This window comes from Equus asinus, chromosome 8 (genome assembly GCF_041296235.1).
Source record: "Equus asinus isolate D_3611 breed Donkey chromosome 8, EquAss-T2T_v2, whole genome shotgun sequence".
Classification (NCBI taxonomy): Eukaryota; Metazoa; Chordata; class Mammalia; order Perissodactyla; family Equidae; genus Equus; species Equus asinus.
The window spans coordinates 75,900,552-75,920,306 of NC_091797.1; the positions used below are offsets into that span (position 1 = coordinate 75,900,552).

The 19,755-nt window shown below is 59.5% G+C and overlaps 2 protein-coding genes across 4 annotated transcripts in view; one reads left to right on the top strand and one right to left on the bottom strand.

Annotated features, from left to right (window-relative positions):
• Nucleotides 1-2,646, top strand: part of VPS37B (VPS37B subunit of ESCRT-I) — a 26,087-nt gene extending 23,441 nt beyond the window's left edge. For both annotated transcript variants that reach the window (XM_044775971.2, XM_070515936.1), the window contains exon 4: nucleotides 362-2,646. In XM_044775971.2, the coding sequence (XP_044631906.2) occupies nucleotides 362-856 (495 nt within the window). In that variant the 3' untranslated portion in view covers nucleotides 857-2,646. The remainder of the gene's footprint in view (nucleotides 1-361) is intronic.
• Nucleotides 2,647-4,904: 2,258 nt separating this feature from the next.
• The window catches only part of HIP1R (huntingtin interacting protein 1 related), a 29,091-nt gene continuing 14,240 nt past the window's right edge, over nucleotides 4,905-19,755 (bottom strand). The window contains exons 3-32 of one of the 2 annotated variants that reach the window (XR_011505313.1): nucleotides 19,323-19,465; nucleotides 18,930-18,986; nucleotides 17,664-17,744; nucleotides 17,213-17,289; nucleotides 16,811-16,872; nucleotides 14,546-14,686; nucleotides 13,747-13,804; nucleotides 13,547-13,622; nucleotides 13,239-13,379; nucleotides 13,049-13,110; nucleotides 12,746-12,818; nucleotides 12,453-12,636; nucleotides 12,242-12,330; nucleotides 12,030-12,146; nucleotides 11,823-11,924; nucleotides 11,307-11,501; nucleotides 10,122-10,269; nucleotides 9,930-10,016; nucleotides 9,441-9,548; nucleotides 9,139-9,275; nucleotides 8,760-8,870; nucleotides 8,368-8,426; nucleotides 8,067-8,097; nucleotides 7,921-7,983; nucleotides 7,453-7,567; nucleotides 7,240-7,345; nucleotides 6,973-7,096; nucleotides 6,836-6,897; nucleotides 6,527-6,733; nucleotides 4,905-6,249 (exon numbers count right to left, since the gene is read on the bottom strand). Coding sequence is in view for 1 of the 2 variants with exons in the window: in XM_044775969.2 (XP_044631904.2) it covers nucleotides 6,202-6,249; nucleotides 6,527-6,733; nucleotides 6,836-6,897; nucleotides 6,973-7,096; nucleotides 7,240-7,345; nucleotides 7,467-7,567; nucleotides 7,921-7,983; nucleotides 8,067-8,097; nucleotides 8,368-8,426; nucleotides 8,760-8,870; nucleotides 9,139-9,275; nucleotides 9,441-9,548; nucleotides 9,930-10,016; nucleotides 10,122-10,269; nucleotides 11,307-11,501; nucleotides 11,823-11,924; nucleotides 12,030-12,146; nucleotides 12,242-12,330; nucleotides 12,453-12,636; nucleotides 12,746-12,818; nucleotides 13,049-13,110; nucleotides 13,239-13,379; nucleotides 13,547-13,622; nucleotides 13,747-13,804; nucleotides 14,546-14,686; nucleotides 16,811-16,872; nucleotides 17,213-17,289; nucleotides 17,664-17,744; nucleotides 18,930-18,986; nucleotides 19,323-19,465 (3,050 nt within the window). In the remaining variant the exon portion in view is untranslated. The remainder of the gene's footprint in view (nucleotides 6,250-6,526; nucleotides 6,734-6,835; nucleotides 6,898-6,972; nucleotides 7,097-7,239; nucleotides 7,346-7,452; nucleotides 7,568-7,920; nucleotides 7,984-8,066; nucleotides 8,098-8,367; nucleotides 8,427-8,759; nucleotides 8,871-9,138; nucleotides 9,276-9,440; nucleotides 9,549-9,929; nucleotides 10,017-10,121; nucleotides 10,270-11,306; nucleotides 11,502-11,822; nucleotides 11,925-12,029; nucleotides 12,147-12,241; nucleotides 12,331-12,452; nucleotides 12,637-12,745; nucleotides 12,819-13,048; nucleotides 13,111-13,238; nucleotides 13,380-13,546; nucleotides 13,623-13,746; nucleotides 13,805-14,545; nucleotides 14,687-16,810; nucleotides 16,873-17,212; nucleotides 17,290-17,663; nucleotides 17,745-18,929; nucleotides 18,987-19,322; nucleotides 19,466-19,755) is intronic. The other variant, XM_044775969.2, reaches the window with a different exon arrangement.

Here is a 19,755-nt window from a genome sequence, read left to right on the forward strand (position 1 = left end):
GGAAGGAAGGAAACACTGGATTCCAGTTGGTTTAACGCAGGAGGGTCAGAACTGGGTGCAGTGGTTTCCTCTCCGGGCCGGGAGAGCCAGCAGCTCGGGGCTTCGTCTTAAGGCTGGCTCTCCCCACGGCCTGCTGCCTGTCTGGCCTGTGGTTTGGGAGGGTGGGGTAGGCATGACCAGCCCATCTGTCCAGGGCAGAGCCCCCACTGAGGACAGCAGCATGGAGCGGTGGCAGATAGCAGAAGGGGACAGGTGTTGGGAGGAAGCTGGGTGCTGCCTCTCCCTGCGCACCGGGTAGTGAGGGAGCGCCTTCCCTCACAGCTGACCTTCCCTGTAATTGGGTTTCTCCTGCTGCTTCCAGAACATGGCAGAGAAGTTTCTCGATGGAGAGCTTCCTCTCGACTCCTTCATCGATGTCTACCAGAGCAAGCGGAAACTGGCCCACATGCGCAGAGTTAAAATTGAGAAGCTCCAGGAGATGGTGCTGAAGGGGCAGAGACTTCCGCAGGCCCCAGCTCCGGCCCCGCTGCCCCCCAGGGTGCCCGAACCAGTGCCTGCTGCCCCCCTGCCCTACTCCACCTCGGAGGCCAGCGGGCCCCCGTCAGTCGTGCCTCGGCGCATCCCACCCCCACCGCCCCTGGTGCCTGCAGGACGGTCAGCCACGCCATTTACCGCCGCCTTGGCCTCAGGACAGGCCTTTCCGTACCCAGGATCACAGTGCCCGCCCCTGCCCCCCCGCGTGGGCCTTCCCCCGCCCCAAGGATTCTCCACACAGTTTGTGTCACCATACCCGCCACCTCTCCCCCAGAGACCCCCACCCCGGCTGCCTCACCAGCCGGGCTTCATCCTCCAGTGAGTGGCCCTCGGCCTCCTGGGAGGCTCCCTCACCTGCGCCTGCTGGCCGGGGTTCCGCACACACTGGGGAGGCTTCGAGGACCAGGTGCTCTGCCAAGGGCTCTGGTGCCCTGGGCCGGGATGTCCATCTGATTTTAGAACTGTAGGTCAGTGGTAAGTAGACGTAGAAACCAGTCGTGTACACCCAGGCGGCTGTGTGTGCTGGGCCTCCGCCTGGCATCCCTGTGGTTGCGCTGGTTTGCGTTCTCGGTATCATTTCTAAGTCTCGTAGTGTTGATGAACTCACGAGTTTGGAGGAAAAAGCCTCCCTCCGTTCCTGTTTAGAATCGTGGTCCTCCTGTTGCAGCTTTATCTAGTAAGCATGGTTCATCATTTCTGGTTTGTTTTCAAAAGACAGTTGTGTGTGTCCCAGCCCGCCGCCCGCCGCAGCCCCTGGTACGGGTTGGTTGGGTGGGCTAGCCCGGAAGGTGCTTGCTTAATCTGTGTGGGGTGGTCGTCAGTCACCCCCTCCTCTCCTGAACGTGGGTGTTTCAAAGCCACACGCAGAGTTTGCACTTGGCCCACTGCCACGGCCTCGCCGGGCGAGTTGCGGCCGGCCCTGAGGAGATGGCTCCGAGCTGGACTTTGCACAGCAGATGATGTTCCGGGCTCTCCTGCTCTCCCTCCGCCTCGAGCCAGCCCTGAGGGTTTCTATGAAGAAATACTCCCCCCATATTTTTACTACATGTGTAATTTTCCTATTTTTTATTGGCAAAGAAAACTTTTTTGACACAAGACCATTCAGGGAAACTATAAAAATGCACATACTGTTCTGAGCAGAGTGAAGTGCACACGAAGTGAATGCAGTGCCCTTCTTGGAAGTAGTGCCCAGTCGCACCGCGGCCCGTGCTGTGCCTTAGCTTCACCTGGTGCCAGTGAGGGGCGGCCGTGGCTCCCCTGTGGGCCTCAGGACGGGCAGGCGGTGGGGGCTGTTACCAGCTGCTGTTGCCACCACCCTTGGTGGCTCTAGGTTCCACAGGGGCTTGTTTGCATTGTTTTGTTGCCGCTGGAGGAAAAGTCTGCCCACCTTGAGCCAGGATCCTCTTAGCCAGTGTTCTCTGCCCCTGGCTGGCTGGGCCTCAGGACACGAGTGGGGCAGGGATGCCAGCAGCATTCAGCTGGGTTTGGAGAAGCCCGCCCCCTGAGATTAGAGGGCCCCAGCACACTCAGACCTCTGGCAGCGCCCCAGGCTCTTCCTTCCCCTCTGGGTTCTCACCCACACGTGCCGAATTCCCAGGGCTCGTGGGGGTGGGGGGAAGGCCACCCCCCACCTGCTGGCAAAAAAGGGCTGTGTGCTCATTGGTGAACCCCTGGCCCCAGCCTGTGACCACTCACCCAGCTGGCTGCCACCCAGGTGACAGAATCAAGGCAGAGCTCAAATGGCATCTGTCCCAGCGGGCCACGGGCAAGGCCACCAAACTTTGTACTCAATTACTGTGCAGTTCTCCTGGACTTGAACTCTGTGTCATAATTGTCTTTTTAAAAGCTGTACAGGACTCAGTGCCATGCCAATCAGGTGGGCCTGCCATGTTCTGTGAATCTTGAGAGTGCGGTGCCACCACCCGATACCTCTGCCACGTGCCCCGCTGTCGGGGTGCCCGCAGCCCGCACGGGGCGCAGCCAAACGTGTGAGCTCGATGTTGACATGGTGCAGGGGCCTCCAGGCTGGCCTCGCCATCTCTGCAGGGCCACGTCTGAGCTGTGTTTGTAAAGCTGTAGGACCCTTTTTAATAAAGAGAGAATTGTTAACAACAGCGCTGTCATTTATTTACCTGGGACGTTGGTGATGGGTTTGGTTCTAGAATATCAGTGATCCAGTTTCAACAGTGAAGCGAGCTGGCTTGTCTATTGAAGTTAAAAGCCTGGGCTGGCCCCGGGGCCAAGTGGTTAAGTTCGTGCACTCCACTTCAGCAGCCCAGGGTTTTGTCAGTTCAGAGCCTGGGTGTGGACATGGCACTGCTTATCAATCCACGGTGAGGCGGCGTCCCACATGCCACAACTAGAAGGACCTACAACCAGCATGTACAACTATATACTGGGGGGCTTTGAGGAGAAGAAAAAAAAAAAAATTGGCAACAGATGTTAGCTCAGAGCCAATCTTAAAGCCCCCTGAGACAGCCAAAGTGTCTGCTTGTCCAGGGTCCCCAGCACTAAGGGCAGGGCCTTTTCCCTTTGATCATAGTGTCATAAATGTCAGTAAGGGGCAGAAAGCAGTACACTCCTCCTGTGTCAGAGGACTGTCTTCAGGGTCGCAGGGACCTGTAAGTGGGGGACTGAGGGTGCCCACTGCCCTCTCCCTCCCTGGCTGTCCACAGGGTCACCACCATGTGCTGCACAGCTGATAGAAACTCCAGTTAGGACGTTCTCTGCTTGTTTCAAGTAAATGATAGAATTCAGTGGCTGCCATTTTGCTCTGGGGACGTGCCCACAGGTGTTTCAAGGGCTGCCCTCCCCACCACACCAAGCCAGGTGCTGCCTCCCTCTCGAGGCTGAGGGGCACCCTTCCTCCTGTGGTCTGCCCCTCAGTTCAGCTGTGTGTCAGGGCCTGAGGCCCCGGGAGGGACTTTCCTCCCCACATCGGTGGAGCATGAGCAGCCCTGCACAAGCTCACCCATCGCTGTTGCCTCCGCGAGGGATGCGTGCCCGGCACGTCAGTGATGACGCGCAGGAGACACTGCTGTGCTTTTCCGTCAGGACGAGGGAAGCTTTTCCTGAGAAAGCACATTTGTTTTTTGCTTCAGACAATCTCTATCTGGTCGTTTCTCTTCCCAGTGGCCGCTAGGAAGTTTAGAGCCAGGTCTGCAGTCCAGGCATGAGGGTGCTAAGGTGAGGGTGAGGGTGGCTCCTCACGAGCCCAGCCTCATCTGAGCCTCTCACCCTCCCGGCCCCAGTGCTCGTGGGAAGGTCCAGGGAGGGACAGTGCCTGACCCGAGCTAAAGTGGCAGGTGGGTGTGGCAAGACCAGACCCCGAGGCTTCTCTTCTGGGGTCTCCAGTTAAAGGTTTGCTCGTTGAGGACTTAAGTCAGGTTTCCTTGGCTCCGTTAAGTGTAGTCAACTCAGGCCAGTTTTCACTGGTTTGCAGTTGGTGGGGAGAGCCGTCTGCTCTGAAGTCTACTTTCTGAAGCTGTTTTCCCTAACAAACAAGCACCAGACGCCTGCTCCATCTCGGCACCCGTCCTGTTTGTGGAGACTACAGTCCAAGCACTGTCACACCTGCCCCCAAGCGCCTCTCACAACCACCCTGGAGGCAGGCCGCGCCGGGCGGCCCCACTGCGTCCTTCAGGAAGCCGAGGCCAGGGAGTGGACACTTGTCTGAGTCCACACGGCAGGAGCCAGCTCGGTGGGAGCGCCTAAGCTGATCTTTCTCCCCTGACTTGCACAGTCCTTTTGTTCGACAAATGCTGGTGATCTGGAGGGAGGGGGGAGGGCAGTTTCTGAGGGCACGTCGGCCGCAGCAAGCCAGTGTGGAGCCTTCCCGGGGGAGGGGATAGCAGTGTGCTCCTGGGGAAAGTGGGTGCTTGCTCGGTCTCGGGAACCTGGACACCTAAGTTCCCTAATAAAGAGAGAGAGTGTGTGTGGCCACAACCGTCAAGTCCAGAGCAGCCAGGATTCAGGGTCACTGCCAACAAGGTCATATATGTGAAATTCTCAACTGCACAAGTAGCGGTCATTCCTCCCTTTCCCAAAGTGATTTCCAGCAGGGCTAGGGGAGGGGCATCAAGAAGCACGGGGGCCTCTGGCTGGGAACCACGGTGGCCTCAGAGGGTAGACTTGGGGTGGCAGAGAAAAGCCACGACTCACCATACAGGCCTCCCAGGACCTTGAGTCACATAAACCTCCCAGAGACGAGCCGGGACACTTCTTGGCAGAACCAGAAGCAGCACTAGCAAGGTTTTCTGTGGTCGCAAGAAGTCTGTTCCCTGCAGAGTCCGACTCAGTGGTTCCTACCCAGTGTCCTGGCCCCGGAGAAATGAACAGCCCAGACCCAGCCCCTCACTGTGGGGCAGTGATGACAACAGTCAAAGTGCGTTTTATTGCCAATCTGACTCATCAACACAAGGGAATAATAAACGCAAAGCAAAAGAGCTGGCTCCTGTGCTGTCTCCAGACCGTGGCTGCTATCGGGCAGCCTTCCCAGAGCACAGGCAAACGGCTAAGGGCCGGGTGGGGGGGTTCGTCCGACCCAGCAGCTGGTCCTGTCCTCCCAGTCAGGTTCCCCCCCCCCCCCCCCCCCCCCCCCGACTCCCCAAAGAGGGTGGGGCCCAAGGAATGCATTCTATCCTCTGACTAGGGCAGGGCTGTTGGGCAGAGCGGCGGTCCTTCCCTGAGGGCAGCCCCTTCCTGTGGAGCACAAGGAGCCCTTGATTCGGAGGCAGGCAGCTCCTGGTTTCTGGGCTTTTTCCAGCTGAGCTGGAGAAGCCCAGGGCCAAGGCCCCACCTTCAGGAGGGCTAGAAATCACCGTGGGGGAGGAGGGGGCAATGGGGAGCAGGAAGAACTGGGTCACCAGGGCAGGGGCACGAAAAACACGAAACGGGAGAATCACCACAGATTTGAAGGGTAACAGAGACTCCAGGGGTGAACGCAGCACCTGCGCCGGGGCTGGGTGCGCAGCCACAGCACCTGCCTGCCTGGCGGCAGCACGGACTCTGCCCCTCCCTCTGGACAAGGGACTCATCCAGCGTTCGCCCTCCCCCTCCGCACTCTCATCGCTGGTGCCCCAGAGCGAGGTAGGGAGGAAGGGGGGATGCCCCCAGCCTGCTCTGGAACATCCTGCTTTGCCTGAGGTCGCACCACGTCCCGTCTCCATGGAATCAGTGCCCCAAGGCCATAAACAGGTGACGTTTATGTCGCGTCCCCTACAGCTAGCACGGACTCTGTTCTTTCTGTTCATCTCTAACCTCAGACCCTGAATCCAAAAGGCAGGGGAGGCCCTGCTTCCCAGTGTGCTGAAAACAAACTCATACAGAAAAGGTCTAACTCGGAATACTGAGAATGTTCCGTGTATTTCCTGAAGAGTTGTGGCTCAGGCCTGCTGGGTCCTGGCTGTTCTCACAGTTCCTATTGCAGATAAATAGACGCATGTCTAGGAGAACCACCCTGGTCAGCCCAGATCCCATGGGCTCAGCAAGGGCTGTGGGCCTCTGGGACACTGATCCGGGCTGTGGGGCAGGGGGCTTGGGCACCTGGTGTGGGGGCTGGTGCCATCGGCCGGCGACTGGACCCCTTGGAGGCTCCTCGGCCAAGTCAGGGAAGCCATGTGAGGCCCAGGCCTGCCCGCCAGCCTCCTTGCTGGACCCCTTGGGGGCCTAGTAGTTCACAAGTTGAGCCGGGTAGATGCCATCCTTTTTGTCGAGCTGCAGGGGTCAAAGGTGAGGGGCTCAGTGGACATGGCCAGGCCCCCATACACCCCACCTCTCCTGGCCCCTGCATTTTCCCCTTGAGCAAGGCCCTGCCACCTGCTGTGTTCCCCATGTTGTTGGTGCAGCATTTCTGCTCCTGCTGGGGCTTCTCAGTGGTCTGTGACTCTCCCATGGCCACGTGCCCCACAGACCCAGGAGCAGAGGCCAGGACAGCACTTCCCAGGCGCCCTCCCATCAACCCCCTCCCTGCCCCAGCGCTGATGCCTGGCACCTGGTGGTCCTGCCTGGGGGCCACGCTGGGCTTCTGGGCCAGGGGTGGCTTCTTGGAGGTCCCGCTGCGGGGGGCAGGGCTGGGCCGGCCAGGCTCCTCTTCGCCAGGCGTCCCCACCACCCCGGCTAGCACATAGTGCTGCTTCCGTAGCTCCCCCAGCCGCACACGCTCTGCCTCCAGCGTCTTCTCCAGCTCCAAGACTCGCACCTGCAGACCCACAACCCCACTCAGCATGGCCCTTCTCGGAGCTCAGCCCTCAGAGACGGACAGGCCCAGAGGCCAGCCATGCACCCAAGAGAGGCACCCTACCTGGGTCTCCATCTCCTGCTTCTTCAGCTTGATGAGTGACAGGCCAGAGAAGTCCATGGTGTCTGTGGCCAAAGAGAGGGCGTAAGTGTCTGGGCACTCACTCCCAACCCAGCCACTACCAGGGCCCCACCACTTGCCTCTCTCTTCGATCTGCTCCTGGCCTGACTTGGTAGAAGCCACCACATTGGCGGCCATCTCATTGACAGTGCGGGAGCACTCCTGTAGGCGACTCAGGTTGGGGCTGTGCTTGTCAGCCTTCACCTGGGGAGCATGGGGGTGAGTCAGGGGGCCTGCTGGGCTCGCCCTCCATCCCATGGTCTCCCCTCCACGTGTGGCATATCCACCACGGCCAGGAGTTGAGTAACCCGAGGCGAGGCAAGGCAAGGCTGAGCACGGAGCCTCACCTTGGAGGCTGCCACCAGCTGGGCTGTGCTGGCTGCAATCTCGTGGGAGCAGACGATGAGCTCTTCATACTTGCCCGTGTGAAGCACCACTCTGTCAGCTGACTCCCTGGGGATGGAGCCGGGCAGGGCCTGGGTCTCTGACCTCATGGACAGCCGGCCACCCCTACGGTCCTCCCCACAACGTGAGCACCACAGACCCTGCTGCCCCCCCACCTGGGGCGACATACACCAGCTGCGTGGCTCCCCAGCCCACCGCCTTGGAGGCAGAGATGAGGCCTTCCGTCCACCGCGAGTTCTTCGCGTAAAACTCCTGCTGTGTGGCTGCCCCCTAGTGGTGAAAGGAGGGCAGGGCGGATCAGTCAATGACACCACAGGCGGCAAGGGATCCCCACAGGGCCCTCTCCCCTCACCCCAGCCACAAGGGCGCATCCCTGGGCCGTGGGGCGATTTGGCTGTGATTTCTGGGCATGTGGTGTGCATTGGGGGGGTCATCTCATCACTCTGTACACTTCAGGAGTCTCACGCCCAAAGGAGCCCTGTGGTCGGCTTCAGCCACAGGTTGGAGTGTTCTTGGGTCATGGCCCTTTCAGGAATCTGTCCCTCGCTGGCCCAGCTGTGTGGCCTGCTTGGCACTCGCCCAGCCAGGGACGGCCTCTCAGACCAGCAGGTGGTTCAGCTCACCCTGCCACTCTCCACAATTTCCTTCTGCAGGCTGGTGGACGTTGTCACCAGGAGCCGAATGGCCTGCCAAGACCAAGACACATATCACTCTCGGAGCAGCCCTCCCAGGTACAGAGCCTGTCCTGGTGTCTCACTCAGCCACTCACCTTCATCAGGTCTGTGCAGGAGTTGAGGATCCTGGGGGGAAGAGAGAAGGATCTGCAGTGTGGCCCCATAAACCACAGAGGGTGGGTAGCAGGGAGCCTGGCCTGGCCTCTATGTGGACAATCGCAGGGCCTGGCCACAGCAGGTGCTCAGAGGGTGGGCCTGCAGGGTGGGTCCAGCTCTGCTTGTTCCAGCCCTTCTTTCCAGAGAACGAAGCAAGCAGGAGGGCAGAACCCCGATGGATCTAGGAGGGCCGTGGAGAACCTGTCTCGTAATGTACTGGGGGGCAGAAGGGAGGCTCACCTCTCATTCACCTCCAACTTTACCCCGGAGCTGGCGTGGCGGGCCTGGTTCATCATGTCCTACGCCCAATGACAGCATTGTGAGCAGGCTGCAAGAAGGGCAGCGCGAGAAGGGGGCAGCGCGAGAGGGGGGCAGCATGAGAGGGGGCAGTGCTGGGGAAAGGGAACACTGGCACAGTACCAGCCCCTGAGAACAGCCACTGAGCTGGTGAGGAGAGGGCAGAGCTCAGGGTGGAAAAGCCAGGGCCACCTGCCTGCCCTGCCAGTTCTGACCTGCAGCGGCCATCTGTCCCTTCCACAAAGACCAAGTGCAGAGGTGGGCACAGCCCGCGCTCAGCCCAGCCCCCAGGGCTCCTGCAGGAACTGAAGGACGCCTCGCACCCCAGTCCTCACCTCGATCCTCTGCACAGCGTCTTCAATGGCTGCGGATGTAGCTGCCATTTCCTTGTCCACCATGGCCCCCAGCTCCTCCTGACGCACATCCAGGCTCTTGGGCTTCAGCTCCTGGGGGAGGAGGGCATCCAGGAGTCAGACAGTGTGGGTTCGACCCCTAGCAACCCCACCGGGGGCCTGGGAGACGGGTGGGCAGCAGTGCTCTGGGGGGATGCTCTGTCCCTGCCCCATGTCCTGAAGATGCAGGCTCTGCACACGAGCCCCTGTTCAGCCATAGTGGAGAAAGGTGCAGAGAAGTCGGGGACCCAAGCCCCACCCCAGCCCATTGCCCTGGCTCCAGACCCCGGCCCACGCTCAGTGTCGTGGCTGCACACCTCACCTGGCCCAGCTGAAGGATGCCCTGCAGGGGGTTCCGCACCAGGCCGGGCTGGGCCTGCTGCAGAGCCTGCTGATCCTGCAGCTGCCTCACAAGCTCCAGGGCCCGGGCCCCGCACTCCCGGCAGGTGTCGATCAGGCCTGGGGCAAGAGAGATGTGAGGGGGCCCGTGCCCAAGGACCCTGGAAGAAGCTCCCACACACAGACCCCAGCCCAGGATCTGACGCCAGGACCTGTCTGCAGGCCCCCATCTTTCCCTGGTCCACCATGAGGACCCCATGAGACACAAGCCTGAGGCCCACTTACGGTCAGCAGGGTCAGTGGGGGCCAGGTGGGAGGTGGCACCGCCATTGACGATGGTGTCGGCAGTCAGGTGGGAGAACTGGGTCAGGGCTCCCACCAGGGCAGAGGCATCTGTGAGGGGAGGAAAACAACGGAAGCCTAACGCTGCTGCCATGGAGCAAGGCCTGGCTGACGCCTCACAACAGGCTGCCCAGCAAGCCCAAGACAGACACCTGAACCCCAGTTTGCAGACGAGGAGGGGAGGGCCTGAAGGGGAGAAGGTGCTAGGCCAAGGTCATGCAGCTGGAAAGCAGCAGGGCAGGAGCCAAACCCAGGTCTGTGTGACCCCAGGCTCATAGGGCGGGGCTCCTGGGGGCACCTGCTCAGCTTCCTGGAGAGGGGCCTGTTGTGGGAAACCCCCTGCAAGGAAGGAGGCAGCAATGGCCAATGGAACCAGCACACCACTGCTGGTGACCTCAGTCCTGTCCCAGTCCAGTCCCCCTCTGCTCTCACCTGATCTGGAGGCCAGGTACAGGGTGTGGCCCTTCTCCAGGGCACTCACAGCCTCCAGGGCCGCCTGGGCCCTGCTCACCAGGTAGTCTGCAAGCACAGGGAGCAGCGGTGAGGGGGTGCCTGGCCTGAGGCCCCCTCACCCTCCCGCCTGCTTCCCTCAGGGCGGGCGAGTGCCTGCACCAGCAGCCCTACCCGGGGAGCTGGTGCAGCGCAGGTGCAGGGGGTCATCCAGCTTGCTCACAGCGTCCTGCAGGATGCGCTCGGCCTCAGCGGCAGTGCCCCGGAGCACCGCAAACTGCTCATCCAGGAGCCTCTGCCGTAGCCCCTGCTCCTGAGACTCCTGGTGGGAGAGGGAGAAGCAAATTAGAGATCCTGCCTCAGGGACAGCCAGCCAAGCAGGAACGACCCAGGTGAGACCCTCGCTGGGGACAGGGGTCTGAGGAGAGGCCCCACTCCACCCAGTGCTTGGGCTGCTCCCTCAAGAGTGGAGTGGACAGCACAGTAATAAAAGACAACCTAATTAAAAATAGGCAAAGGATCTGAACAGACATTTCTGCAAAAATATATGAGTGGCAGTGAACATGTAAAAAGATGCTCAGCATCATTAGCCATTAGAGAAATGCAAATCAGAACCACAGTGAGCCACCACTTCACATCTACTAGGACGGCTAAAATAAAAAAGAGATGGTAACAAGCGTTAGCAAGGATGTAGGGAAACTGGCACCCTCATACATTCCTCGTAAGACTGCAAAATGGCACAGCCACTTTGGAAAACACTTTGGCAGTTCCTCAAAAGTTAAACACAGAATTACCATATGATCCAGCAATTTCACTCATAGGTATATATCCAAGAGAAATGCAAACACACGTTCACACAAAATCTTGTACGCACATGTTCAAGCAGCAGCATTCACAATAACCAAAAAGTGGAAACCACCCAAACCTCCATCAACTGAAGAATGGATTAACAAAATGTGGTCTATCCATACAACGGAATATTACTGGGCCATGCAAAGGAAGGAAGTACTGACACATGGATGAACCTTGGGAACATGTAGAGTGAAAGGAGCCAGTCATATTGTGTGATTCCATTTACATGAAATGTCCAGAATAGGTAAATCCACAGAGACAGGAAGGAGATTAGTGGTTGCCAGGGGCTGGTGGTGGGGACTGTGAAGGGAGAATGGGGACTAACTGCTCATTGGATAAGGGGTTCTTTCTGGAGTGGTGAAAATGTTCTGGAAGTACAAGGTGGATGCTTGTACAGTCCTGTGCACATATGAAGAACCACTGATTTGTACCCTCTAAACGGGTCAGCTATGTGGTATGTGAATTCTATCTCAATCTAGCTGTTATACAGGGTGGGGGGCCCGCTACCTTGTCCGCCAGCCGCCCCTGCAGCTCGCCCCTCTCCTGGGAGTTTCGCTGCTGCTCCTGGCTCAGCGCCTCCTCCTTCTCCCGCACCAGGTTCTGGGCTGCCAGCAGGTCAGCCTCCCGCTGCCGCATGGCGCTGCTCAGCGTGTCCTTCTCTGCACTCAGCGTGTCCAGCCTCGAGCTCAGCTCTGACCCGCTCTGTTAACACCTGGCATGTGAGCAAGGCTTCCAGGGGCCCTGCCCGCCCCCGCATCCCCCCCGCAAATTGACAGACAATTCCTTAGGGCCGTGTCTTCACTATCCCCTGCTCTCAGGCTGAGAGGTTCCTGAGGGCCAGGGCCAGGTCCTGTTTCCTGTGTATCCCCCCTAGGGCTGGGTCAGAGCAACACCCCAGGACTGCCAAGGGCCCCTCTGAGCCAACCTAGTGGCATCTAGGCATGGCCCAGTTCACAGGAAAGAGGTCCCTAATTTCTGTCCCATCCGATCCTGGGAGGCCACACTGCCCAGCAGCCACCACACCTGCTCTGTGCGGCTCAGGGCCTCCTGCACGTGCACCAGCTCCCCAGCCTTGGCCTCCAGCTCCCTCTTGAGCTTCTCTAGCTGGTCACTCTGCTCCTCCAGCTGGAACAGGACAGTGTGTCACGGAGGCAGTAGGGCTGCCGGGGACTCCAGAGCGGGGCTGCTGAGACTGACGAGGTTGGGGCCCTGTGCACACAGGGGACGCACCTTCATCTCGGACTCCCGTTTCACCTGCTCCATCTGGAAGGCCAACTGCTCCTTCACTCGCGCCACCTCCTCCTGGCTCTGCTGTGTCACTGTCAGCTGCTTGGCTGTGTCTGCGTTCTGCACAGGCGGGGGATAGGCTCATGCTCTGCCACCACTGGGGACTCCCCTCCTCCGGGCCAGCTCTGCCTCCACAGGGCTGGCCTGGAGCCTACCTTCCTGAGCAGCTCGGCGTGCGTGTTGATGAGCTCGCTGTGCTTTTCCTTCAGCTTGTTGTAGCGCGCCTCTGTAGCGCTGGCCTTCTCTGCAGGTGAGAGGCCAAGCCGTGATCCCCAAACATGGCAGAGGCCCCCAGCAGCCCGGCGCCCACACCTCGGGACGCGGCGCTCACGTGGGGACACGCCCGCCCCGGCCGGGCCCACGCACTCTCAGCCTCCTCGCGCAGGCCCTGGTTCCGCTCGCCCTCCAGCTGGGCAGCCCTCAGCTGGGCCAGCTCATGGCGGAGCTGCTCGTTGTCCACCAGAGCCTTTTGCTTCTGCTTCCGCTGCTCCTCCAGCTCAGCCTCCAGCGTGTTCACCTGGCCCTTCAGCTGCGAGATGTACCGCTGAGCCTGCAGCGGCAGGACGGGTGTGGGGGTGGGCGTGGGGGCCCTGCTTGGCCTGGCTGGTGGTGGGGGCAGCCCCACAGCCCCAGGCCCGACCTCCGCCCATGCCCCTCACCTCCAGCTTGATCTTGTCCAGCTCGGCACGGAGCGTCTCTACCTCTCTTTTCAAAGTCTCGATCTGGAGGTCCCTGAGGAGAGGTCAGGAGGGCAGTTTTCTGAGACCCACACAGTCCTGGTATTCAAGTTCAGTCAACCAGGAAAATCAGAAGACCCGGGCACGGGAACTGGTGTTCTCATCAGCGGCCCCTCGGGATTTGGGTATCTCAAGTTGTGTCCCCAACCTGTGCCCTTTCCTGACCACAGCTCTGTGAAGCCATTTCCAGCCCCCGCAATAGCAGTCAGCTCCCCAGGCCCTCACCTGTCATCCTTCACTGAGCCATTGGGGGGTCCAAACGTCTGCTCAAAGAGGTCAGCCACCACCTGCCATAGCAAAGCACGGTGACCCCTACCCTGACTCCCCTGGGCCCTCCAGGCCAGGAGCGGGAGGGAGCAGAGGGAGGGAGCCAGACCCCTCCCCGACACCCCATGTGGGAATGGGGGCAGCTCACCACTGGCTCCCCGGCCGGGGGCCCTGTGCTGATCTCGATGAGGGTCTCGGGCTCCTCGTCCTCGGGGGCCTCCTCAGGGATCACCACCACAGGCTTGATGTGCTCGGCCAGTGCCGAGGCCCGCAGGAAGTTGGGAGGTCCCTACAGGGGCAGCGGGTGGGAGCTGCTCAGCGTCCCCTCCCCTACAGGCAGCCCTCCTTCCACCATCCCCAGAGCCCACGTGGGGTCCCTGCTGGGCGCCCGGAATCCTCAAAGCGCCCAGAGCCCAGGGCAGGAACAAGGGCTGCAGCTCGGCAGGCGGCAGGCACCTCGGGCAGCCGGGGGATCTGGATGAGCCGCTTGAAGTAGAGCATGTCCGAGGCTCTGCGGAAGAAGTTTCTGAGGCTGCAGGGGATGGACAGGGGGAGGTCACTGAGGAGCCGGGCTCCGGCTGGGCAGCCCCAGCACACGTGGCTGGGAGCCACGGAGTGTCTTCCCGGCCGGGCCTCAGCGCTGCCCAGGCTGGTACCTGTGAAACTGCTCGTGGAACCGGTCCCTGTGGCCTTGCAGGGTGTCTGCCGGGAGACCTGCGGGCGGTACAGGTTTAACGGACTTCCTCTCTGCTCACTGCTCTGTGGCTTAGGAAGACTGCACATTCACTCCCTTCCTCTCCCCTCCCTGTTCTTCCACGTTCTAGAAACCATCATAGATCAGAGAGATCACCATCATCCACCACTGGGTCCCTCCCACCCGTGGGGAGAAGGGTGGGATGAGACCCGGGTTGAGGGGTTAGCTCTCGACTTTCCAAGTGAGGGGAGAAAAGGAAATGGTGAGTAGGAAGGACATCCCGCAACCACTGCAAACCAAGCGCATGCCTGGCCCTGGGGCGCCCCGTGAAGTCACTTTCAGACCTGCATCTGCCCTGGGCGAATGTCTGAATAGCTCACAAACCCTAGGCCAGCAGTTCTCTAAGTGGGTCTGGGGACAAGACCCTTTCAGAGGGTCCACCGGGTCCACACAGACGGAGCAGGGAAGCAGGTGAGAGGCCGGCTGCCCGCTCATTCAAGAGAGCCAGAGACACGTAAAACTAGGCCACTCTTCTCACTAAGTCTTTTTTCGTTTTGGAAAATAGTGATTTTTCATAACAAGTATGTTATTTGTGTTAATGGATAATGAGCTTATTATTGGCTACTTTTAACTAATTTCTTGATTTTCATTTCTGATAACAGTACATGCTGATCAACATAAGCTACATAAACACAGCCCTTTGGGGCTTCAGCTGAGCCTTGGGGGCCCGCCGCTGGCAGCAGGAGGGCTGGGGGACTCACAGGAGTGCAGCTTGAACAGGAGCTTGACCGTGTAGTGGTAGAGGTGGCTGCAGTCCTGGATGACCTGGATGAGGGGGGCCAGGCGGCACTGGCCTGAGGACATCTGAGACACAGCGATGGCTGTGTTGAGCTGCCGAAAAACTGCACAAAAGAGAGGCGGGAGAAGGAGCGTGAGTGCGGGACCCCACAGGTACCAGCGTTGGTGACAGCCATGATGCGAATGGCACCATCACAGCAACCCTGGGAGGTGGGTCTGAAGATGGGGCAGCTTTACTACTGGGTAGTAACAGGCTTTACTGCTCCCAGCTGGGCAGTGGGACTCTATCCTGGGTCCCCCAACGTGCTCCAACTGCTAGAATGGGAACCCATGTGCTGTGGCTGCCCCAGACGGAGGTCCAGTGCTCCTGTGAACTAGGTGACAGCGAGGTCAGGCCAAATGAAATCCAGCTCACCTCGGCCAGGGTTTCCAGACCCTCCACGTGGTGGGCCCCAGACAAGGGTGACTTAGACAGTCCTGTACCTGTGGGCCTCAAGCTCACTCTCCATCTTAGGGAGCCTAAGGCTGGGGAGCCCAAATGCCTCCTTTATAGACATGGGGACAGGCCCTGGCTTGGTCAGTCACACCACAGCAGGGTCAGGACTCAGCTTTGCAAATCCCAAAGGACCCTAAGACCCTACTTGCACCTGGGGTCAATCTCCCTGCCCCTGACAATCAAGCCTTTCATCAGACTGACCGAGCAGGGGGGACAGGGACAAACATGAGGCTGCCTCCCCGGGTGGCCTCTTCTCTGGGGCAGAGAGAGAAATGACCATGAGCAGGCAGCACGCCAGGGTAGGGGAGCCTCCAGGGCACCCACACGGGACAGACACCAGCACACAGTTCCAGAACAGTGGGCTCCAAGCCCTGGGGTCCTACTCTTACCTGGCCTGGGGTGGGACCATTTGCAAACCTCCACGGTGACATGAGAATCCCCAGGAAGGAAGGGACAAGAAGGAAAGAGCTAAGTGCTGTCCCTCATCTTTTAAAAAATTACTTTTTAGCTAAATGTTAAGTACATTTTCCTTATAAAAAATTAAATCACAGAGTACTGCTGAGTTTTAAACACGTGGGTAAATATTGTTCTGCAATGGGCTTTATTTCGCTCTGCAGAACGTTTTCTAGCTCTTCCCCTGTCAGAGCAGATACAGATGCATCTCTCTCCACTTCCTACCCCAAGCGCACAGTGTGCTGCAGCCATTTCTCCACTAGGGGGCACTGATGGTGTTTCCCTTTTTTTGGCTGTTAAAACCCAGCGGTGGGAAACCCCCTGCACCGTTTCTCCAGGGAGATGCTGGCACGTGGGACAACCTGTGTGCCCCTTCTCTGTGCTTCAGTGAGACGTCAGTGTTCCCAGGAGTGGGGCGCCCGCCTGTGGTTTTCTCCACCCTCCCTCCTGGGGACCACTGCCTGCCCACACTCGGCCCAGTCGTCCCCAGGCTGAGAGCAGCACGGGGTGGGGACAGTAGTACTTGGCTCCGCCTGGCACATCTCTGCGAGGACACAGAACCCACAGCCATGGCCCTGGACACCTGCCCTTGGCTCCCCAGGCCGGGTCCTGGGCAGGCCTTCCAGGGCACAGAGAGTTTAGGTCCGAGCTGCCCGCTGGACTCGCCCAGCCTGGGAGGCCAGACCCGGGAACACCAGGAAGCTGCCCAGACCCACCTTTCCAACTCCTGATTTTCCCTTAAAAGGCATTTACTTCTCGCCGTCTTGTGGAGAGCGCTGAGTCACCCACAAGTTGTTCTGAAGCTGCCACCCAAAATAATCACCTCTGTGGCCCCGGGAGGGGGAGCCCTCTGAGATTTCCTGTCCAACGGCTGCTAGTTCCCGGTTGGGAAGTCCAACATGACTCAGAGGCCTTTTACAGCAGAAAATGGGCAAGAGGACCCAAACCAGCTCAGGTCAGGGCCCTGAAGAGGCGGCTCCCAGCGGCCCCTGCCCTGCACTCTCCCTGCCTTGGGGCCAACAGAGTGGGTTCAGTCAGTGGAAGGCCCGGCAAGACCATGTCTTGCACACACCACCGGGGCCTGGCATCCTGCAGGGGTAGGCAGGCGTCTCGCCCGTGCTTTGGGGGCACCTGGAGGCCCTGTTTCCTATTCCTGGCAGGGACATGGACTCCCAGGGGGTGGACATTCAAGACTGGGAAGTCAGTATGGCTAACAGCCACCCCAACCCTGGGTCCTGAGGAATCGCACTCAGGACCTGGATCTGCTCGTTCGGCTCACCTGATTCAGAAAGCTTCAGCTCACAGTCCATGTAATCGAACATCTCCACGGTGAGCTGGAAGCTACAGGGGAAAGGAGGAGGGGAGTGATGAGAGGCAGGGGTGGGGGGCACGCCCCTGCAAGACTCCCCCACTCTCCGAGGCAGGAGGAGGGAGCACAGTTCATCAGAACGCCCTTGCACAGGACAACAATCCTTCAGCCAAAAATGCCTGACTCCAAAGAACCCCATCCCTTTAACTCTGGCCTCATCTCCTGGGAACATGACTTTCAGCCCCCGAGAGTCATAGACAGCACCAGCCCCACGTGAGCACCTGGGTGTGGAAGACTTTAGGAACAAACAGGGAGACTGAGGGAGGAGAAGGGAGCCTGGGCCAGGCCACTCCACCATCCTGAGGGACTCACATATTGTTGACGTCCGTCCCAGCTGCCTTTTCCAACACCTCGTCTGTCACCTCCAGGCCCGCAGGAAACTGGGGGTGCTGCAGAGAGGACACCCCCACTCAAGTGCAGCCCATGTTGGCCCTGGCCCAGAACTGGTTCTAGCTTTTGAGGGAGGGGAAGAGGCCAGAGACGCCCCCAGCCTGTGAAGCCACCAACTGCCCTGGGTGCTGGCTGAGGAGGGGCTGGGAGGGACCAGAGAGGCTGCTGGGAGCCTAGGGCAAGGCTGAGACCACCCCCAACATCCCAGGGAAAGGCCTCGAGGTGTTGTGACTCTCCTGACGCCTTGGCATCCCTTGTTCTCCTTGAGCCAAGGTTGGGACAGAACAGATCCTGTGCTCCTCTCTGTCCTACAGCATGACAGAGGGAAGAGCCCAGGGTCCCTGCAGCCCCACGGCTCTCCCGGGGAAACTACCTTGAGGTGGAAGGAGATTTTGGTCAGCAAGAGTTTGGTGTAAACGTTCACCAGTTGTCCGTATCGGTCATGCAGATGCCCCTGTGGAGGAGGAGCCCAGGGTAAGGCGGCTGCCCGTGAACACGCCCAGCTATCCTACAGGACCCGGGCACGCTCAGGGCAGACAAGGAAGCCGAGGCGGGAAGATGCGAGGCCACAAGCTGAACCTCATTCCTTCACCCACCCACTCAGTCACTTCTTCACCAACAAATATTGCTCAACTCGCCAGAGGCGGCTACCTCTTCATTCCTAAGGGCCCCCTCCAATCTCCCTCCTAGTCTATAGCTCTTTTTCAACCTTCCTCCTTGTCATTCTTGCCAAGGAAACTCTTGTGACAAGAGCACTTTGTCCAGGGCAACAGGCCAACTCTGATTGGGATACTTTATTAAAATGCTGGTGGCAGCCAGGGAGGCACATTCCAACAGGCGTGTGTACACATCCTCCCAGCTGCCTCCTCTGTCACCTCCAAACACCACGTCTCCTGTGGCCATGCCAGCTGGGCCTGCATCTGCAAATGGCACCACGGCACTGTTTTCCTCACTTCAAAGGGCATGCGAAAAACACAGCAGTTCTGGGTCATGCGCCGCCTTCTGCAGGCCAGGTCAGTTCCCAGAGGCCGCCCTGTTCCTGCCCGGCCAGTCGGCCCCAGCAGTTTTAGCAGACAAATAAGGCCTGAGGCCCTCTTTCCACCTAGAGGATGCCTCCAATTCCTGAGGGTCTGGGAGGGGCTCTAGAACACAGGCTCTGGGGTTCCACCTTTACCGTGGGTAAGAATCTTCTGGGGAGCCCTCTGAAAATGCAGACTTCCAATCCCGAGATTCTAAAGCAGCTGGTCTGAGGGGCCCAGGAGTCTGCAGCCTTCACCTGGGCTCTAAGCACCACTGTGAGATGCCTGGACTTGGGGTTGGGTGTTGCCACATTTCCCAACCCACAGGGACTGAAGGCTGGTGACTTTTGGAGCCGGAGGGCCCGTGAGCTCTGCGTTTGGAACCTCCTGTACTGGGCCCTAGAAGCAAAGCTGCAACTTCACTTACTGATGCTCATCTCCCTCCACTGTAGCCCCAAAGAACATCACTAACTTCTGCTCTGAGAGAAAGGAGAAAGACACCCGTCACAGGATGCTCCCATTTGCTCAGCCCCGTGCGCTGGGGGACACAAATGCCTAGCAGGCCTGTGGCTAGACTTTCTGGACGGTACCCGTCTGTAGGGTGCTCAGGCCGCACCTACCCACAGATCTCCAATCTCCCGAATGTTGCTCCGATAGCGCTGGCAGTCGTGCAGCACCTGCAGCACGGAAGGGGAGACAAGGGAGAAGGGTGAGGGATCCAGAAGCTTGTGAGCAGAGTCCCGACACATTTACTCCCCACGCTAGCTGGCACGCCGAGGGCGGGGAGGCATGGGGTGGAGGGCATCAGGCAGGGTGGGCCAGCCCCGAGCTGAGGCAGACAGACGCAGGGACAGTCTCATTTCAAAGGGACGCTGCTCTGCCTCCCTGGGGCACTGGCCTGCTCAGGCAGCAGCAGATGGAGGGCCCAGGCTCCCAGGCCTCCCACTGCTCTGGGAAGCACAAGGTGGCTGGAACAGATTTGCTTCTCCCAGGACCAGTGAACAGCTACTTACATTGGGGTGCCCGTCTCGAAGGACCTTGTGGAGGACATGGCAGAACTTCCAGCTGAGGATGGAGCTGCTGGGAAGTGGCAGACCGATAGCATAGGACCAGAAGGTGAAGGCCCCCTTCTCGTGGTGAGTGCCCAGTATGATGCCTACCAGGGTCAAGGCCAAGTGCAGGAAGCAGAGACTCAGGCGTGGGGAAGGTCAGAGGCCACTCAGTGACTGCAGAGACGCGCATGGAAGGCCAGCCCTCACCCCACAGCCACTGAGCGCCTTCTCCCCACATCCTTCTCCCTCCATGTCTTCCACAGTTCACTGAGAGCTATGGTCTTTAGCGAAGGGCATGAAACAGGGCAACATCATGCCCCACGAATTCAACTGGGCCCAACAGCCTAAGACCATAGATGGTGCTCCTGAGATGGGATTCAGAGTCTGAGGAGCT